The sequence below is a fragment of the Larus michahellis genome, chromosome 6 (genome assembly GCF_964199755.1).
Source record: "Larus michahellis chromosome 6, bLarMic1.1, whole genome shotgun sequence".
Classification (NCBI taxonomy): Eukaryota; Metazoa; Chordata; class Aves; order Charadriiformes; family Laridae; genus Larus; species Larus michahellis.
The window spans coordinates 24,998,919-25,020,418 of NC_133901.1; the positions used below are offsets into that span (position 1 = coordinate 24,998,919).

General features: G+C 37.4%; 1 protein-coding gene across 3 annotated transcripts in view; it reads right to left on the reverse strand.

Moving 5' to 3' along the window:
* The window catches only part of SLC9A9 (solute carrier family 9 member A9), a 213,083-nt gene that overhangs the window by 102,282 nt on the left and 89,301 nt on the right, over window positions 1–21,500 (reverse strand). For all 3 annotated transcript variants that reach the window (XM_074590233.1, XM_074590232.1, XM_074590234.1), the window contains exon 9: window positions 16,462–16,550. In XM_074590233.1, the coding sequence (XP_074446334.1) occupies window positions 16,462–16,550 (89 nt within the window). The remainder of the gene's footprint in view (window positions 1–16,461; window positions 16,551–21,500) is intronic.

Below are 21,500 nucleotides of genomic sequence, written 5' to 3' on the forward strand. Positions count from 1 at the left end.
ATATGCTTAGGTTTTCTACTACTCTCAGCCATTGTAAGTACTAGGAGGGGTGCGCAAAAAATCAGTTTTAAGTTGGGATGTTTTTCTGCGAAGTGCCACTTGCAGTTCAGTTCTCACTGGCAGAGGAAGGAATCGATCCAGGTTGTCTACACCTTAAGCCACTAAGTTTATCTTATACCAATGCTTTATTTTCACTCAAGTGAAAAATTGTATATGATATAAAAACTGTATTAGTTTTATCTGTTGAGCAAGAAAAGGAAGGCGCCTTCTTTTTGCTTCTTTCTTCCCTCCACCCCCACAGTTAAATTCAAGCCAATTAGAGAAACAAGCTATGCCAAAATGGGTTTTGCAACTTGATCCATTTTATAGAACTACTTAAATTTTCACTGAGTGTCAGAGAGATAATCTAGGTGAGTAAATAGTGTACCTGGAAGATGGGACACGCTAAGTTCCCATCTCAGCTGCAATAAAAATAGAATTCTTTAAAGTAGTATCAAAAGGAGAAAATAAACATATTTTATTCACAGTCCCCTTGCGGTTGTGGAGATGGAAAATGTAAGATTTCTTAAATCCTAATATTTTAAACAGTATTTTTCATCGCAAGGGAATAAAGTTAGTATGAGAGTACTGAGTAAGTGCACTCTTTGACCTCTGGGGAATAATGGTAGTACGATGATATTGGGTAAAAGCTGAATTACATCCACAACTTATTTCCAGCAAAATTCAGTGAATTTTACTCCCTGATGGCAATATTAGAGTTTTTCATGCGATTTAATACCTGCTGAAGGAATGTCATCCACCTCTTGTAGGTACCTGCAAGGCTTCTGCAGTTCCTTTGATTTTGCTAGCAACAGGGAGCAATGCCACCTGTCTAGGGGTTACACCTTACAGGGATATATTCTTGCATGACATCGAAATAGGGAGAGGTTCAACAGTCCAACAGCAGCTAGGAAGCTAGGATGGAAAATTGATTATACTTTTTAAGAGAGATTTGAAGGTGACAGGGAGCTATTAAAATCCCAAGCACTCAATGTTAAGTGATGGTTATAAAATTTATTATATTTGAATAATGCTATTTAATTAGAACACAGCTATCAAAAATGTTCCATGAAGTCAAGGGTATTGATAAATCAATAGCTGATGAAAATTGCTTTTCCCTAACTATTTTGAATTAAAATGCAGTGAGAATTCAAACTACCATAATTTTTTTGAGATTGTAGAAGCTTTTATTATAGCCTAATTGCTTTATTTAATCTTTCTCTTTTGATTAGAGGTTTCAAAATCAGAAAAAGGTTTGAATCTGAACCTCTTGCCTGAAATCTATTGTACAGCTATAATGAATCTTCACAGCATAGTGATACAATGCTCATTTCTAGAATAACATGCTTAGATTAAAAGAATTGGCAAAAGTACCTAGAATATAAACTTGTTTATGGTGCTAATTTTGATATCCAAGCATATTTGACTGTAAACATACAAACACACCAGCAGAGAGAGACTCTTACAAGATCTTTTACATCCTGGGGCAAAATTCTGACCTTTTTTATCAGTAGGCTTTGCTACTGAATTCAATGAATTTCACCCCAACAGACTTATGGAAGGCACACAATAACTTTCTATTTTCCTATAGAGCTGTGAGGTTTAAAAAATCCGTAAGTCCTGAGAAAGAACTGGGAAAGTAAAAGCAAAAAGAAATAAAGAAAACAGCAGCACCACGGGAGAGGAAAGGCCAGCATATTTACACAGTATGGATTATTCTTTCTGGCATAATCTACACACCACCACCAAAGGTCAGCTTGGGAGAAGCTGGATAAGTTACTGGCACAGAATACACTTCTGACTAGCAACAGTAAAGAAAGAATGTTGGCACCAGCTATCAAGGCAAATCCTTTCTGTTATTAAAAATGGCATAGGTCTTGAAGGGCTTTGCTGGACAAAAGAAGTTTAAACCAAAAATGTTGAAAATTGGGCAGCTAAATTAGAATCTTTTTATTGTTCTAAACTACTCAGAGCAATGAAAATCCGAGGGAGAATGACTTAAAAAGTAAAACATTCAGAACTTCCTTAAAAAGGTTTTACTTCAGGGGTGAATGGAACTTAGTTTGGTTCGTATTTACAATCTGTCAACATCATTAATTACAGGATTCAAATTAACCCTCAGAAAGAACTCTGTTATTTGGTTTTATCAATTAACTGACGAGTAAGTGACTGTTCAAAATCTAAGACTCAATATAGTAATTTCTTATGTGTGTAAGACACGGAGAGCAGTAGAAACATTGGTGTGCACTTGTGGTAGTATAGCCACATTCACAGCCTCAACAGAATTTATATGTTGCCTTCAGTAGACTTTGGATGCAGTTGTAAAAAATTAATTATTCTGTCATTAGTCTTGCTAAGTTGCCTAGGAAAGGGTGTTTCTTCAAACTTTCTTTTTTTTTCAAATATGGATCAGTTTGTAAGAGAAGGAACTTTTTTCACAGACTCTTTTCAGTGGTTCCCAGTAACAGAACGAGGGGTAACAGGCACAAGCTGGAACATAGGAAGTTCCACACAAATATGAGAAAAAACTTCTTTGCGGTGAGGGTGACAGAGCACTGGAACAGGCTGCCCAGGGAGGTTGTGGAGTCCCCTTCTCTGGAGGCTTTCAAGACCCACCTGGATGCAGTCCTGAGTAATGTGCTCTAGGCAATCCTGCTCTAGCAGGGGAGTTGGACTAGATGATCTCTAGAGGTCCCTTCCAACTCTGAAAAATTCCGTGATTCTGTGAACCTTTTAAGATCGCCATTTCCCTTTCCTACAGTACAACCAACTTTTGCTGTTATACATCAGGTATTAAGTTGTACCTAAAAATAACCCAAGAATGACACCTTAATGGAAGGTGCCAAAATAGAGAGGATGATGCTGTTGCTCCTACAGCTTATCATCTAAGCTATTATTTGGTTCAAAAACTAGAAACAAATGTTTTCAAAGTGCTATTCATCTTAAAATCCTGAACTGAGATGTCGCGGGCACAAAGGAAGGGAGGAATCATCGGTGCTCTCTTGTATCAAGATAATGTGCTCAGGGATTACTGCAGTTAAAGCTCTCTACGTTGACTTCCGCAGTACTGTATTACTCTGTGAGCATTATGGAAGGGTTCCGCTGAAGATGGGCATAACGGATTGTAGCTGGAAAATTGTTTGAAGGGATATAAAGAGCATTTGACTGGTCAGCGATTAATAGTGGTACTAGAAGCACTGTGTTTAGGGATGAGTTTGGAAATTTTGGGGAACATTGATGGCTATTCCATTTGCTCATGGAGGGATAATTATGGTAATGGAAAATGAAGAGGCTATCAACAGCCTGTGCTTTCTAGGATTAAGCCATTCTTCTTATAAAGCTTAAATCAGAGAATAAACTATGTGTAGAAAAAAGAATTTTAAAAAAAGCTGTGAAATAATAATATCAATAAAAATGAAGCTTAAGTTTGTGACCTATTCTGAACAACTTGAAAGATACTTTCTTGGAAGGCATCCTTCTGGGGCAGGTGGAAGCAGGGATATTATGCACTGACAGTTAAGAGTATATTGAAGAGTGGTTAAAAAAACAAGCAAAAGAAAGAAATATTTTGTGGCTTTGCCAAAGCCAATTTCAGTTAACAAAGGAGACTTAGATGTTTTAAAACATGACTGTTCTCCTTCTGGTCAAAGAAAAATATTAATGTTACCAGCGTAATCTAGTTGTCTTTAAAATTGCAATGAACTAATACACCTTTTGTGTTTCTGCACTTATGTTAGAATTAGACAAAATGCTGCTGATTTTTCAAAAGTAAAGCACAAAATCAATCTCATCTTCCTCTCCTCACCCCTCTCAAGTGTTTTTTTCCATAACTTGCTATCACAGTCCTAACCTCAAGCGATCAATTCAATTTCTAAGGAGGACAAATGCAATTTATTCCATTTTAATTTGCTGAGAGGAAATATTCTCTAATATTAATTCTTGAAGTGAGTTCATAAAAACAATTTCCTTCCTTCGAAGTTTTGGGTGTTGGAAAGAAATTCAGTTACTCTTTGACATATTAGGAACTAGTAACCAATATGAGGGCCTTTAAACTACCAGGAAGAAAAAAAAAAAAAGGATTCTTATGACATCTGTCATAACTTTTCTTTATGCTTTCCAGCAAGAATCAAGGCTGCAAAAAATTATCTGATGCTCATGACCTTAAGATTTCCATGTCCCTGCAAGTCCATCACACTAGAGGACACATACTTGCTCTCTTTGCACCTGTTCTGTAGAAATTATATTGCAGCTTCTGTCTACTCATATTGACGCTTCCCTTTATAGTCTGTAAAACTACTTCTGTGGAAAAATGCTGTAGAACTATAAATGAGGGAAGACTACCTTAATCTAGAAAACAGTAGCAATATTTCCAAGTGTTTTTCTGATGAAATGCTGTTTTGTTTCTATTCAGTGCTTATTCTAAGATAAAAAGAGTGTTTACTAAATAACTTCTCTACTTTCTGTGCTCCAGCTATTTGTTCAGGGTTTTCCATACATACACTGTTTTGTTATCAGTCTATTTATAGAGCCTGGAGGGGAATGGGCAGAAGACCTTACCTCTTTCTAACCTAGGGAGAGCACCCTCACTCTAAGAAGTATTCTTACTCTAACTGGTGTTAAATAGCATGAGATGGTGATGATATTAAGTTCCATTTATTCTTCTTCAAGGCTTATGACTGATGAGGCAACTTTTAACTTCATTACCTTGGCAGAATGCTACTGTATAGTTATGTTTGGCAGTATTATTTGCAATTACTTTGCAGATTCTAATACCAGTTTCTGAATCAGGATACTGGGTTAGGAGGTCCACTGATCTGATCTTATATGGCAAAGTTTAGGGTGGGAATACGGGTAATTTTTTTTGTTTCATTTTTACAATCATCCTCAAACAGCTTCCCTGTCTCTTGATGCATGCTGCTATTCAAAAATTGGTGACTCATTTGGACAAAAAGACCGAGAAATAGCAACCACGTTTCTGTGTGTCACATTTTTTTATTAAGTATTTGAGTTCATGACTTTTTGTATCTAACAGTACTCTATACTTAAAGATATAATCTAGAGTGAATATTGTATGGAGATGAGACAAATGTGACATACAATGTGAGCAGGACTTCCTTGAACATTAAGTGTGAAAGGTCCAGTTTCTTAAATACAGAAAATGCCAGATACTCACTGGTGAGACACTTTTTGAAAACAGTACAAAGGACCATCTTGTGGATAAAGCACAAGAAGGCTTTCATCAAATCCAAGTTAGCTTTGAAGTGCCTGCAACTTTTGTACTTCCACTATAAGTAAATAATTGCCTTTGGTGAAGGGCTGTTTAACACCCTGCACTTGTATCTGTGAAATACATCAAAAAATTGCAGATGAAAGTTAATTAGAGAAGATGAACCTAAATTTAAAGAGAGGAAATTATCAGCAGTGTTTGTACGTGCATTTTACATACCAGAGTGCATATGTGGGGATGTGTGTATGTCTGCATACACTAATATATGTGTACAATTCAGTGGAGATGAGTATGTAGTATTAAACACAAACAGGGCAAAGATTAATAATGTCAAAGCTACAAAAGCTAAAGCAGTTGGATGTTGTTAGGGTGCAAAGAATGAAAGGTGAAATCTTGCCCCCAAAGTTAGTGTAGATAGACCCAAATTGAGCCCGTGGCTATTTGAATTTAAATGATAGTTTCATAATTAATTTCAATGGGGCAGGTTTGCATCTGGCTGCAATGTGACTACTGTTGAAACGAACAGAATAGAAGCTGTTGGAGAAAGCACTGTAAAGATTTCAAGCATTTTCAGGTCTACTAAATTACTAGTAGTCTACTTGACAGCTACACCTTCAACTGTACTTAAATCTGAGAGCTCAGGACCCTCTTTATTTTGCATAAGATTAAGTATCTGTAGTGAAAAGATACAACTAGTCATTCTTTAATGCACCTTACAAATAGCTCCTGATAGGAATCTGTAGGAAAGCAGAAGGTGAGTGGACTAGGGAAGTACCATCTGGCACCTCATACAGAGAAATGGATTTTTAAGAAAAGTATTAGTTACTACATGGATGTGTGCTTCTGAGGATGCTAAACGTCTGTTTGTAATTCTCAAACATTCAGAACTCTTCTCAAGTTCACTGGAGGCAAAAGGTGGTTAACACCCCCCTAAATTGGTGTGACTGAAGGAGAATTAAAAGTCAAAAGCTTGAAATAGATGCTCAAACTTGCATGCTATTTTCATTATTTTAAGTGAATGAAAGTAGATAGGTACCAAAATATGTGGAAGGATAGAGTACTTATTTGAATCCTAGTCATGATTTAGACATTTAATCTGAAAGATTTTGACAAAGGGCTTTTTAGCCCTTAATTATTCCTGCAGACGGCACCATGAGAAAGAGATGAGCTATAGTCAGCCGTTTAGTATTTCTTGCACTGTGCTACCATTTTGTACAAATGTCTCTTTTGAAGGTAGAAAATCCATTAGTCGTGTAGTGGAAACACAGCTGTGCAGTCACTAAAAAGATGGGATGCTGGCAAGTGCTTTAGACTGTTATAGTGCCTTATTTACAGTTATTTATTTTCTTCTTGAAGCCTACTGTGTGAGAATTTTAGTGTTAGCTACATATTTCTAAAAAGTTTTAACCAAGGCTTTTGTGCAGTTTTTGAGCAGCTATGGAGTTTTGCAGATGATATCCCTAGAAAGAGAATTGTAAGGGATCAGCAGTCATGCAAGAATCATTCAAGTTATAAAAGGCGAGATATATAAAAGATATTTCAGATTGCAAGAATGGATCTTTTGTCAATAGCAGTTTGGTAATGTCAGAAATCACACAACAGCTCAGACTCCTTAAGGCCTCCTATTGCCCCAGGATCCTCTGGGCAGGGCAAAAGCATTGCCCTTTGCAGGGGAAGCAGAGGCCTCAGAACATCAATAAAGCTGCCGGCTCCCAAACCAGGCAGGCTTCTTTCCGCGAGGTCAGTGCACATCCGTGGACAAAATGTTTGAGGCTCTATAAAGATCACAACGTAACCTATCTAACCACCCAAGAAACAGCTTAATTTCTTTACCGAACACCATGTCCCGTTATGAACGCATCGACACATACTCATGCAAGTGTAAGGCAACACAGGGTTATAACAAAGGAACCAGCATTAAAACTATGTAAACCTATGTGCCTAGTAATTTTTCTGCATTCGAATTTAGCGCTATAATGTACTATGCAGAGAAATACAAAGCAGAGGATGTTTTCTAGAGGTTCATTCCATAATTGGAGAACTTATCGATTAATTCTGGACTAAAATCACCCAACAGAATAATGTGAAGTGTCAGTGTTTCAGACAAAGTTAGAGAAAATTATTACTATTGGGACATAACTATATTTTAAGAAAGAATCTGAGTGTTTTTACTTATTATCATTGTATTTGTAACCACTTCATTTATAGCATAAACCAAATCTCATTAAAGTCAAAGGGCTTTGGTTCATGACGTAAAACTCCATTAAATTCCTTTACCTGTATGAAAATGAAAAAAGGCTTTAATGAAGAATCCTACCTTTATTTTTTATCTCTGTCACAAATTCTCAGATGAGAGAGTTGTGAATAACTACATTTAAGGGAATGTTGTAATGGTCAACTTTTACAAAATGTGAAATTGAATAAGAGATAATTTAAACTAAAGGTAACCATATATACTCAAAGTATGTGATGTTAAACTGCACTCTGCTCTGTTTCAGTACAATGTGCTGCTGATGTGAGAGTATGTGCATAGCCCAGGATTAGATTGATTTTGGTTTGCTTTTTCTCCCTCTGCATTCCAAGTTGCAGTGATGAGGAGGGTGGCAATAATTAAGAAGGGACTTGATTTGACAACCTACATAGAGGAAATTGTCCTCACAAAACTAGCTGTGCTTTGCAGAGGTGGGGGATCTTTGCATGGATGCACACTTTAAGGATAGCTACTAGTGGTAGCTACCCACAGTAAGGAGAAATGTTTCAGAGGTCGCTCTTCAAACCTCTTTGAGAAGATCGAGAGAGACCCAATAACAGATGCATGCAAAGTACAATGACATGATCTGCATAGTTATATAAACCAGCTTTTTGGTTCTTCAGTAGCTTACATGGCCCCATAGAGTTTGACTCCACTGCACATATGAAGGCAAATGAGACTCTCATTTGCGATTCAGGGCACCTTTCAAGGAAACTACAGCATGTGTCTCAGTTTGGAATTCCATTACGTGTTTCTCCATATGCCAATGAGATATCTGGCCTATAGGTTTTAGTTCCAATTGGTATATGTTAGCTAACTGCTGGCATCTGCTACTGTGCGGTAAAGAGTAAACTTTAACCTTAACAATCAAAGAACTTTATTAATATTTAAAGAAAATGTTTAATGTTTAAACAGATTCTAAAAACTTTAATGAAGCCATTTGGAAACTAGTTTGCATATGGCATTATGCTTCTTATCCTACCAGCATCAAAAATGACATCATTTTTCAAGCATATGAACTTCCCTGTAGAAATACTGCTTTCACTACAGTTCTGGGTTTCTTCAGGGTATGAATTACATTTGAGCATGTGTATTTCCCAGTTCCTCTGCTTAAGCCAAATGAAGAAAAGTTGTTTTCCTTTGTTTTTTGTAGAAAATCTCTTTTTCATAGGTCCGAAATACTATTTTTAATTCATAGGGGGGGTGCATGTGTAAGATATTAGAATATGGTATCCTTACAGAATGCTGATGACAGGAACATATGCTTGATGGGAACTAATGAGGCCAGAGTAAATCTGCACATTCTCAGTTAAGGAATCACTAAAGCAGGTATACAAAATGAGAGGAAAAATAGAGATTAAATAATGAAGAATAGAACTGAATATTCTAATGAGCTTTCTGTATTTTCCCAATATTTTCACTATTATGCAGAAGATAGCAGCTAATTTATGACATAAATCATAAATTATGTGGCTAATTACTGATATACCATAGTTATAAAGTCTGCTGTTATCAGTTTATTTGTGGCAATGTTTCCTAGCTGTTTACCATCCATCATGTAGCTCGTAGCTAAAAGAGAGGAAACAATTACAGCATTTCCACATAAATTTAAGGGGAGCTGCACGTACAGAGACTGCAGATTAACATTCTTTTAGCATGGTTAAGTAATCAGGAACATCAGTCAGATAATGAGGGATTTTGTTGAGAAATTCAGATTGAAAGACATGGTAGTATAATTCCTTCTACAGAAATCAAGATTTTCTTGTGTTATTTTGATTCTTCTTGTTAAACCCATACAGTAAGCAGCTTTAGCTTTCTTTATAGCATTATAGTATTCTACAGGGTTCCATAAGATCTTATGGTACATCTGGTCAAACAATGCCTCTGGCATGTTTCCAATCTTCAGCTTTTTCTGCTAAACACAGAAAATAGCTGTGTAGAGAACTGGAATTCATTGTACACTTCCTGTCAATTGCAATCCATTTTAAAGGTAATAATTATTATGAGCACTATGCATGTGGTGCATATTCAATTAGAGATAAGAAGGCAATTTATAAACGAGGGCAGCCTGTTTGTAACAGTGGCTCTGTAGAGATGCACTGAGTTAGCAAGCTATGAGGGTCCAGCTCAGGAATACATGCTTGGCCAGCACGCCTGTGGCACAGCTGGAGCTCATTAGTGCCTCAGGAGGGAAAACTGGAAGTTATAAGGGAAACTGCAGGACAAGAATGAGGGGTTACTTCTCTTCAGGGTACTTAGGCTAGAGCTGTAATGATAGCTAATATCTAGAGACATGTGGGCTCTTGGACTTGTAGAAGACAGCCGTATGCTAAATGCAGCATAAGCCACTCTTCTTCGTCTTCTTGTTTTAACTCTGTGCTTACAACCTTTATATGTCCGAATAATATTCTTCTCGCAGAAAGAAAAAGAACAGGGGCATTTTTATATCCTCCCCAATCATTTGGAACAGCTGGTTTTGCTACAGGCCCTGTCTCAAAAAAAAAAAAAAAAAAGAAAACACCAAAAAAACCCTGGGTAAAATATAAGAAACCAAGAGCAAGGTTTTTCCCTAATGTAATTCATTTCCAGAGTTTTTACTTTAAGCAAAACTGGCTAAAACAAGGGCAGAACTATACTAATATACCATTCCAATACAAATAAATCTTCCCAAATGATATTTTAGTTTCTTATTCTTGTTATTAGAAGTAGCTGCTGCTTCAGACCTTTCTGGTGACCACTGTAAGCTGGTCACCTGGACTCTTTCCTGTGCAGCGCTGCCTGAAACCCCAGTCTATTGCTTTTGAGTCTGAACTTGAAGGGGTTCAAGGGCTTGGAAATTAGGGGGGTTTTGTTCAGCTACACAAAAGGAACCATGAGACAGGAGCCAGCGCCCATCAGAGCTAACTTTTATGCTCGGTCTCTACTTAAAGGGAAGAAAGTACTTTATGCATGCAACCTGTTTAATGCTAACTAGGAATTTGGACTTTATTGGACCCTTTAGGCAAGGAGTTCTTGTATACTTTTTGAAGAGTGTCAGACCCGAGTGCCATATATTAGTTAAAAAGAATTTCCAGTTTACCCTCAGATAGAATATTAGCCATCAAATATGTTATCTTATGTCAGACAGCCAATGGTGGTATATACCTCAGAAGATAATGAAAACACATTCTAGTATGGAATTTTCCTGCAGGCACTGTGGTTGTGGTGTGCTGGAAGAACAGATTCCTCCTGCACAGCACATATGCGAAGACTGATTAGAATCTGGTACTGGTGGCAATCTTGTTTGAAAGACAACTTTCTTTTCTCTCAGTCTTTCTCTCTGTCAATCATTTACGTGGAAACACCTGATCTCTTGCAGTGCCTTAAAGGTCATTTTTCCTTAAGTAGAGTTCTTCAACAAATCACAACAGCTGCCAATTAGGCTGCTCATTTAAAAGGATGAGAATTATGTTTTGTGGCTGTTGCTACTTTGTTAATTATTGAGGACATTTTGCTGTAAGTAGGGTTTTCCTCAGTCTAGAAATACTCTTGAATTTTTTAAAAGTCAAGAGACTGAATTGTAAGAGCCATTATATCCTGACATTTGTGTGGCCTTTTCTTCATAGAAGTGTAAACTAATTATCTATAAACAATCCGATGTCTGATAACAGAAAATAGTAGGCATTAACCAGAGATAAATTAATATAGGCTGTGTGCTTTAGAAGTAAGCACAGCTCTGATTGTTCTGTCTCTTAAACACTCATACAAATAGCAGGACCAAAGCCACAGGGCGCACACATGTCCTGTGTGACTGTGGAGGGTTTAAGGTAAGGGCACTAAACCCATTTCATTTTGTGCTGTTGCTCCCTATGATTTTAGAGGGCGGCTTCTCCCAAACACAATATGGGTGCTAGGTATCCAGAGCGGGACCCCTGGCAAACAGCAGGTTGAGGCAGTTTTGGCAGTAGTAGTACGCAGCCATCTCCACCCAGCTGCTCCCCTTCTCTCACAGAAAGACGAAAACAGTAGCTGCAGTTCCTGGCATATGATTGTAACAACAAACTCAAGAGGAAAACATTCTGCTACTGGAGCAGAATTTGCACTACGTCATTTATTTTCTTATGAAAAGACAGCTGATGGAAGAATCCTATAAGATAGTCACTGTATTGTGTATATAGACAAAGGAGATCGGTTGTTTCAATTGTGAGAGTAGGTCTGCTTATAACTTGTCTACAAGACACTTAGGCCAGCAGAAAAGCAGTAGAATGACTAGGTCACAGTGATGGTGCTTCATTTGGATGCAGTGAGCCAAAACCCGACTTCAGCCATCTCTTTGCCTTTAAGTCCTACAATGCTCTTTTTACTAAACATTGTCTGATGCTGTTCAGGAACCACTCCTTTGATTCATCATTTTATTTTTTTCCCCCCACTTTCAGCAGATTTGAACATCTCCATTGCCATACTTGAATTTTTAATTTATTCTCTGCTGTTATGCTCCGATTTGTTTCAGAAGTGAGTCTATAGTTATGAATGGAACAGCATCAAGTTTAAAGTTATATTGAGGCTATTTGATGACGTTATCAGGGTCAAGAGACTATAATGATTTGATTTACAGTTTTTGAGGAATTAAAAAGAAGTTTCATGACTTTTGTCAGCCTGTTTCAATTAATATGGTTAATTAGCATTAAATTTAACATGCCTATACACACAACCCTTTTACACGAAACTGTCTTTGGAATACAGCTCAATTTATGATCCAGCAATCAGCTGATTGATCCCTAGCCTGTTTCCTTGATGTAAAACTTATAGCTATAACAGAAATGAGCTAAACAAGTTTTGAAAACTTAATGTATTTTCAAGGGATTTCCAGGAGAGCTGCTCCTCTGCAAAATGATGACTTTTAACAGAGATAATCATGTCCGCTTTATAGTGTGGAGATTAAAATTTGAAGCAATCAGTACTATGTCCACCAGTGAGCAAGGCCCAAACACCAGTCTGAACTTTCAGTCCTTCAGTGTAAGTTAATTTGCTCACGCAGTCCTAGTAATACCACATGCTTTGGTGAAGTTACTCAGAAGTTATGCAGCACTGAGTTCTCTTCTTTCACCTTTATGCAGTTCTCAAGTTGTGTAAAACCTTTGGAGGTGAAGGGCCGCTGAAATCTTAATGTGGCATCTTGTGCATACCGCACGCCTGGTGCAGCTGAACAATCAGGCCAGAAGCTTTTGCCTATAAGGCAGGTGTTCCCTAACGGGTTTGCTATCAGGATCAGCAAAAAGTGTAACTGTTTAACTAGTAATGTGGTTAGAAAGGCTATTACACCTAATTTGAGAAAGCAACCTTCACCAGGTTGTGAGACACAACTATTTCAGAGGTGACAATGTAAAAAAGGGTTAGACTGGTGGAAGGAATGTACACAGGCAGGACGGTATGTGACATCCCCCCTTGCTGACTGGGCATGCTTTCCTATGCCTTCTGGTAATTCCCTGGTTCTACTCCATTGGAGACGCGTTTCAGAATTCCCTTTCCAGAATTTATAACTTGCTGGCACTGTATTTTGTCTGAAAGTAGAATTCTCCATACCCTTGCACACTGAACCAAAGAGAGGTATTGCCCTGTCCTCTGTTTTTTTTTTGTTGTGGCTGTTCCCTGGAGTTAAAGGAACATAACCAGAAAATGGTATAACTCATAAGTATGATGGATAACATTTACAGCCGTTAGCGAAAGCGAGAAGCTTCTGTTAATACTGCGCCACTAGGAAACCGTGCTGGTCTTAGCTTGCCATGTGAGTGAAACTGGTAGAGGACAGAGAAAAAAATAGTGAGGAATGTCTTCTCTTCCCGTAGAAAACACAGCGTTGTCCATGCATCCCTTTCTAGAGCTGACCTGTAGGGATTTACAGTCTGCCTGCTTTCAAACCAGTAATTTCTGTTTATCTAGCAACACTCTGCCCAGCCGCTGACTTGCTTGTAGCTGTGCAAATCAACTCAACCCCACTGTACACCTGAAGAACGTAATGTAAAATCTGAACTATAATGTCTCAAGTTTTAGTAGCAACTGTTGTTTGCCTGCAGCATAACGTGAGGTTATACTAGCAGCTGTAAATAATTCTAGAGAAAGCTGCACAGAATCAAATAGCTTTCGATCAGGTCCTACCAGTTTCATCTTCTCCTTCACTAAAGATATATTGGATAAATTAAACTTTAAATGTGTGAAACTCAGAAGCACTCTGTTTGACCTAACCTTGTTGCCATGGATGGCAGTGTCGATTTTAATGGCAAAATCACTATGACTGTAGTCAGGTCAATGATGATGACTTAAAAATAGTGCCATAAAACATCTTTTATGTTAAAAACAAACAATAAAAACACACAGAGAGAATGTTCATAAATACTTAGTGAGAACTGGGATAATTGGATTGAATGAAAACTCTCTAAAGCCTGCATCACTAAATCTTTGTTATCTTACTTTTGACGATGTTAAAATAATCCATTGTTTGTGACAAGACTTGTGTTACTTCATACTTTCAGATTCTGTAAGTTTCAGATGCTTGAAATCTAGTATTTCATGGAATGTTAAACAGTGATTGACTGGATAATAAAGAATACATGGGGACTAATAAACACAGGGCATCTTTTAACAGGCATTCTTAAGACAGGTTCTTAAATTCTGATTTAAGAACTGTAGATAAGTTTTCATTTTATATCAATTCACGAAGAAAATTATACCGGTCTTTTTTTAATCTATCTTTTTCATAAAAATGATGAGGTATTATGAGAAATGCAGAACTCAGTATCGTGGCCAGAAATGCCATCTCTATCATTGCATCCTGAATTTTACAATCAAGCTATGAAATTTTAACAGCCAGTAAAAAATGCAAAGAAAATTATGCAAAGCAGTAGGGAAAAAGCATTTGTTTAAAAACAGCCAACACAATCTCACAATCTGACTTCCAGTTTTAAATCTAATTTCCATGTTTTTTCTTAGCTTTAGCTTCGGCCTTAACTCACTGTTTTGTCAGTGTGCATTACAGCTCACCAGTCCTTATTGAAAGAGCTGTCACATTGTAACAAAAGAGAGAGACTGCTTTGGAATAATTCTATAAATGAACTGAAAAGCCCTTGATTTTGGCCAGTAATGAGTAATAAAAATGACTTAAATTGGGAGTGAAGCCATCTGTCTGAGCAACAATGTTCATTTAAAATGCACTGAAGTCATATATGATTATGAAAATGCCAAGTGTGTGGCTTAGTAAATTTGCTTGAAGAGAATTCTTCAGGGGAGAGAAAGAAAGAGAGGCAGTGCAGGTCTCGCTGAAACAGCTGCATATGAAAGGGTAATCTTTGGATTAGAAAATAAATTAGAAGAATTCAAAGGAATTTAACAACAATTTTTGAACCATATCGTAAGGGGGGCTGAGGATTAAGGGCTTATGGGGGAAGAGAAAAACAGAATAGAAGGGGTGCATAAAACTCATAGCTCTATAGAGAAACACATAATCCCTTTTCTGTGTGTTCAAGGGTAGATTCAGTTTATTTTCACTATTTTATTTTGCACTGTTGAATTGGGAGGGAATAAAAGAGTAAACATGAACAAAACCAATATGCATTTAAACTAAATGTTAGTTAATTCTGTAATTGAAAAGGTTCATATGTAATTAAAACCACCGTGGCGTTTCTTTCTCTCTTTCTGTTCCTAAATCAGGCAGATGAATCCCTGAAAAGCCTTGTATTCAAATTGTAACAGGTATATGCAAGTGTAGTAATGGCATATGCAATTCAGTGTTTCTGCAAAATAGAAACAATTCTATAGTAGATATAAATGTTATTTCTTTATGATACAGTTATCAGAGAAAGGTTCTCTTCTCCGCTGGAATACTTTTCAAAAGCATCAGCCTCTGCTGGTATGAAGAAACACAATCGAGACTTATCCTGTTCAATATCTAGCAATTTATTCTGGAAGTACTGACCAGAAACTTTTTTGTGATTTAAAATCTGAGAGGGTCTGACAGTTGAACTGACACTGTGGCCAGTATTTTTTCTATCAAACTGTTTTTGATAGAAAATTGGATTTTTGAATAAATTGACATGTGCAAGAAGTGATGAAATTTTCTACGTAAAATTTCCAACACTTAAAACAGAGGAAGTGCTGAAAAAGGTACCAGATTGTATCATGAAAATTATAGTCTCAGACCATATGTTTCCATTTTGTTCTAGGAGATAGATTTTCTACAAGCTGGTTCTTGGGACATAGAAGTCAACATTAAAAGGGAAGAGAGCTGCATTTAAATGACTTCTCACAGGACCTAGGTAGTGGCGAGGTAGTCTAAAATTACTCCTTAAGCTGAAAAGTATTTTGAGCATTGCAATGCCATATATCTAGTACTGAGAACAGTCTGAAATTTTAAAAAATAATTACAATTGCACTAGTCACCTATTCAAACAAAAAACAGATGACCAAATTTCTCTTGTCTCTAAACACTAAATAACACAATAGGAAAAAAAAACAACCACTCTTTCTAGTTATGTCAATTTTTTTAATGAAGCAGAAATGAAAGGATGTCATTGCTCAAGTCTGTGGGCCAGACTGCAGTTTATACAGTCTCTCTGCAAAAATCCACATGGATCCAATCTCTCAGACCACTTCTCTCTCAACTACCAGAGCTCTTTGATTTCCTTAACCTGTAGCATTTTTGTATGGAGGCTAGTGTAAACTTTTCTCCCTACCCTTCATCTTCTTAACCGACATTTCAGGTCTCTTGTGAAGAACAGATTCTTATTTTTTTTTTTACTTATCCAGAGGATTATTACTGTTTTCTAGGCAAAATCTCTAGTCTTTCCCCTAATGAAGACATAACCTTCTTCCTTTGCATTAACAAAATCCCATCCAGCTATATTGCAGAATAGACCTCTGTCTATTTCTTACACCAGTTGAAGACACAAAGTCAGTTATTTCCATGCCCCACCTGTTTAGTTCTCATTTTGGAATCTGGTGACAGATTGTTGTAGGTATAATGGGCCTGTGTAACTCCACAGAAAAGGACTGCAACAATACCTGAAATTCAAAGAAAAACCAGAATTAGCGGCTTGTATTTTCTTAGGTTTGTCAAAGGGCTGCATAAAAAAGCTAATTAGACTGTTAACAGCATTTTGTAACAAAAAAACTCTAAGATATTTTTTATAAGAGCATCTTTCAAATAATCTAGAATTCTTTTTCTTTGCTAAAAATCATGAAGGTCCTGAATCTTCTACCTAGTCCATCATGCATTCATAGCATTTCCACTGTTGTGTATTTCTACAGTACCAAAAACTGTAGAAAATTTGTTTGAATTAATACATGGTAACATCTGACTGTAATCTGACTGGCAGTTAGGCAAGGCTAACATAATTGTAATATGAAGGACTTTACAATGTTTGAAAATTTTGGCAGAGACTGAATAGGAAAGGAAAAAATAATTTTATTACATTTACATGGTTTGAGAGCACAGGGTACTGAATGACTGCAACAGGGGCAAGCCATTTCAGTCTGTGCCTGGTTGATAGCCTTATTATAAGCAGTGTGTAACAATGTGCAAGGTGGACAACGACACATTTCTTAAAAATAATGCTCCGGCAGGTGCAAGCTGCATTGCCCAGAATGACTAGGTGAAAAACTGTAGCCATGAGGCAATAATTACACTTCCCAGCTTGTGGAAGGTCTTGAGGAGCCCAGCAGCAGGGTTGTCGGGTATAATAATAACTTTGTATTATAGTAATATTTCTTATTTTTGAATACTTCCTCCCTGGCCCCGGTCCTAACTCACTAGCATCATTGAGTAACGTCACTGTAATGCAGTATTATAATTAAAGTAGCTAGTAAGATTGTAACCGCAATTTCCTGTCAGCTCTGGACACAGATAAGGCAGAAGGAACCCACACAGGGAGAAAATGGAAAACCAAAAATAAGTGTCCACCAGTAACCATATGTAAATGCCTATGGAGGAAGAAAGCTCTGTGCTTTTCTTAAACTTGGGGCACGTCTACATAGATAATTATTTACGCAACAGCTCAGGGCTTGCTCGTGTCCATTCCAATCATCATTCCCCTGAAAACCTCCACACGCGCTTCCTGAAGCATGCAGAGCGTGCGAGTTCTGCTGTTTCTAGATGCACACCACGTGAGCACCAAGCCAGCCTGCAGCGCCATTGCTGCGTGCCCTTGATCCCCGGGCCAGTTGTCCACCATCCACCCCACAGTGCTTTGGTTCTTGTGCCTTTCAGCCCTTCTACCCCCTTCTCCTGTCTAAGAGCTACAGCATGCCCTAATTAGCATTTTAGTTCTGCTTCCTCATGGGCTGCTCTGCAAATTGTTAGGTAATTTTTAGCTCACAGGCTGCTGATGTACTGAAATAACACCGATGAATCCAGGGAAACACACCAAGGCAACAAATCAAGCAAAAAGATACCTGTCCAGGTTTAGGCAATACCCATCCTTGCAATGTGACTGCGCAGCAGCTTTCTAGGTATTTATTGGGTTAAGCTAGCATGAACTGAAACATAGAAACCAATTCTACTGGAAGCAAAGAGCATGAACTAGAGTTGTGAAAATAATCCCAGTCTGTGCCTTCACTCCTGGACGTGAAACTGGATAAGGCTTCCTCCAGCTTCTCCAGGATGGTGACTCTCCTGCATTTCCAAAGAGCAGGAAGAAGAGGCTCAGTAAGAGGGCAGAATTTACCGTGCTGCAGGCTTTAGCATGGCAAACCCAACATAAAACATGCTGCTGCTTCAAAAGGATTAATAGAAGCAGCCCAGGCTTCATACAGTCCCAGGAAAAAATGGATGGTGATGTACCGAACAAATGTCTGGTCAAAGTGCTGGTGCCTCAATAGGTTCTTTAATAGGCTCATCCAAACCTCTAAATGTTTGAGTTTTAGCAGCATGAGTGCCCTAGAGGGGAGTGAAATACCCTCCTTCCCTAAAGGCCGGCATAGATAAGGAAACGTCAAAGTGAAAATTTAGACAATGCTGAAACTATTTTGTTTGGGGGAGTGTGTGTGAGAACAACACATTCCCACATACCAGTTGGAGTAATTATTACCTTACCATGTCTTTCTCAAGTTTCTGACTCTCTTTGGATTGCTAACTGTGAAAATATTGTCCAACAAAATTCAACTTTCTTTACTTGCAAGCCTCTCTTGTTTCTGGGAAGGACAGGCCTGGCATTAATATGCCTTTGATGGAAGAAAAAAGTATGGAGTAAAAAATTCTGAGATGAATTTGGCATGAAGGATAACTGCTATCAGAAAGAAAATGAGAAAGCAATTTATTTTTTTTCCCATAAACCACTGTGGACATTTTCTTTTCCTCTGTGTTCTCTTTATATTGTAAATTTACCTGTGCTACTTCCACAGAACACAGTCTCTGCAGCCAAGAGAAATTCCACTGAGCTTTAACTGCTGTGTCTTTGGTTTTTAATATTTATTTTCTTACGTCTGTTTTGATATTTATTTTTTTCTAACTACACTAAGGCTTCTCTTTGCAGTAAACAATGTGGGGAGTAGCGGGATTGTCACTGCCTAAATACGTTCCTGGAAGTTCATGTTTTTGCGAGGTCTAATTGTTCTCTTAAACGTGTCTAACTCTTTTTTCTCAGTAACTGTATTTGATTGCACAGAACTGATCTGGGGAGTTTAAAAATTCTCAGGGCATTAATAATACGCAATGGGATGCTCAAACAAGGAAATTTCAGTTAAAAAATATACCAATCAGTATCATTGCTGCTAAGCATCACTGGCTCCAGGCTCAGTAACAGAAATGGAGATAAGAGTTTCTGATTCACTTTCTTCTACATGAATCATCATCATGACAAGTCTTGCATTTTTAAAATTGACTACTAAATTCAACTATGATTATAAAATGTTTTTTGACTGCTAAGAAACTGTTAGTTATGGGTAGTGAGAGAACTGAGAGAGTGACATGAGGAATAAAATGGCCTAAATCTGATCTTACAATAGGAATAAATGATCTGAACCAAACAATTATGCAAGTGCAGAAACCAGATACCCTGTTTCCAGGGAAGACTGGGGGAATGCAGTGGAATATTTCAATTGCTACAACTGAAGGCTTAATATGTACCAGCCATGCCTCTTGCAATGAATGCTTCATTAAGAGGCTTGAAGAAAATTGTTTGTAATGCATTTCCATAAAAATGATTACTTAAGAGTAATGACCAATTACATGTTAATGCAACTACAAAGGAAAGAGAAGTACCTAAAGAGGCAAACACAGGACTTTTTAGCTGGAAGGAAAAAGCAATCTGGATTTCTTTGTAAGACTATTAAAGCTGGATTTTGAAGTTAGCTGGGTACCAAGATACGGTATGAACTGTGTACGGCACGTAAATTAGGTTGTTAAATTTTTGCAGGCTTTCTGTCACAGAAAACCAGATAAGACCAGATATGATAATACTGGAATTGTAAATAGAAAGTATTTATGAGATGCAGGGAGGCAGATAAAGGGAGATGGTCCTTTTACCAGTCCTTAGTGCTCGGTGCTTTAATTTCAGGGTCTTGGAGACTCAGCTCACTTTTTCAGTGCTGTTACATTGTTTCATTTTTAAGTGGCAGATTTAGCAATTACTAAGATACTTAATACTACAATTGCTGAACAAAATGCTAACCTAAAGCAAACAGGGAGTGTTCTGAGTTGAAATGGGTGATCAGTTGTTAAGTGCAATACAGCTGCTTGTGTCTATAAATAAACTTACTGAATTTTTTCACTTAATATAAAAAATGAGAAACCTCTCAGTAAAATGTTGACAGTCGCTAGTGAAGTTTCAGCTGCAGCTCAGCCTCTTTGAAGAGGTTTTATTAGAAATAAAAGCCTACCATTTTATTTGATGTTTTTGCTTCTCATATAACAGAAATAGCAATAGCTTATTAGCTGCTTATACAGTTAGAGAACTTATTCTTACATCAGTTTTGCTGAATACTTGTATTATAAAATTGTTTCTACGAAAAAAACTGGTGATATCAAAATATAATATAGGATAACGGTGTAACATATCTTTAAAAGTATTTTACTGTTGGTGTCAACATTAACATGACAGTGTGAGCATTAATTTATAAGTTTTAATCTAAAAATAATTCCTATATTGTCACTGAAAGACAAAATAGTTTTTTTTTTAATCATTTCAAAAATAGGCAAAAGGAAGCCCACCCTTGCTTTTCAATATCTGGTGCTAAGAGAAAAACTGGAAAAAAGTCTGTGTTTTGTCAGAGAAGGGCAGCATGTGCAGTGTGCTTTTAATGCAAACCTGGAAGTAACTGGCCACAATTTAAACTTTGGAATTTTCTAATCTGAGACAACAGAACTAACATTATGTCTCCAGCTGTCAGGTATTTTAGTGGTAAAAAAAGGAATTTACAAAAAAACCAACCCCCAAACTTCTACCTTCTGGGGAAACAGTGGAGTGGATAAAATGTATAACTTAATTTGAAAAGATCTATAGGTAAACTGACTGGTTTACATCCCAACTTTGAAGCATTCCAGGGCTTCAGGGATGAACTAATGATGCACAACGTACTGTAAATCCCACAGTACAACAAGCAACAGGAACTGGTCTTTCATCAAAGGCAGTGAAATGTGGGGAAAAGAGACCAATGAGGACTGGGTATAGAGAAATTATTTAAATCGGATAACATTTACTTTGGAGTCATATTTATGTCAGAATATCTCCACAGCACCTACTGGGCACATCCCAGTGCAGACTGAAAGCGTGAGTGGCAGAAAATGAGGCACTGTCTTCTGCATCAAATTGTTGCAGTAATAAGGGAATGAAACCAGTAGCAACAATATCCCTATTCAGTCTGTTTTCACTGAGGGTATGAAGTGTGACTAATCATTTTTTTGATACTGAAGCAAAAATTCAAGGCTTCTTTCACCCAACCTGCACCAATGCAGAACCGACGCTGGTGCTTTGTTCATGAAGCTTTCATCTCTGGAGTTGTCTAAGATTGATTTTA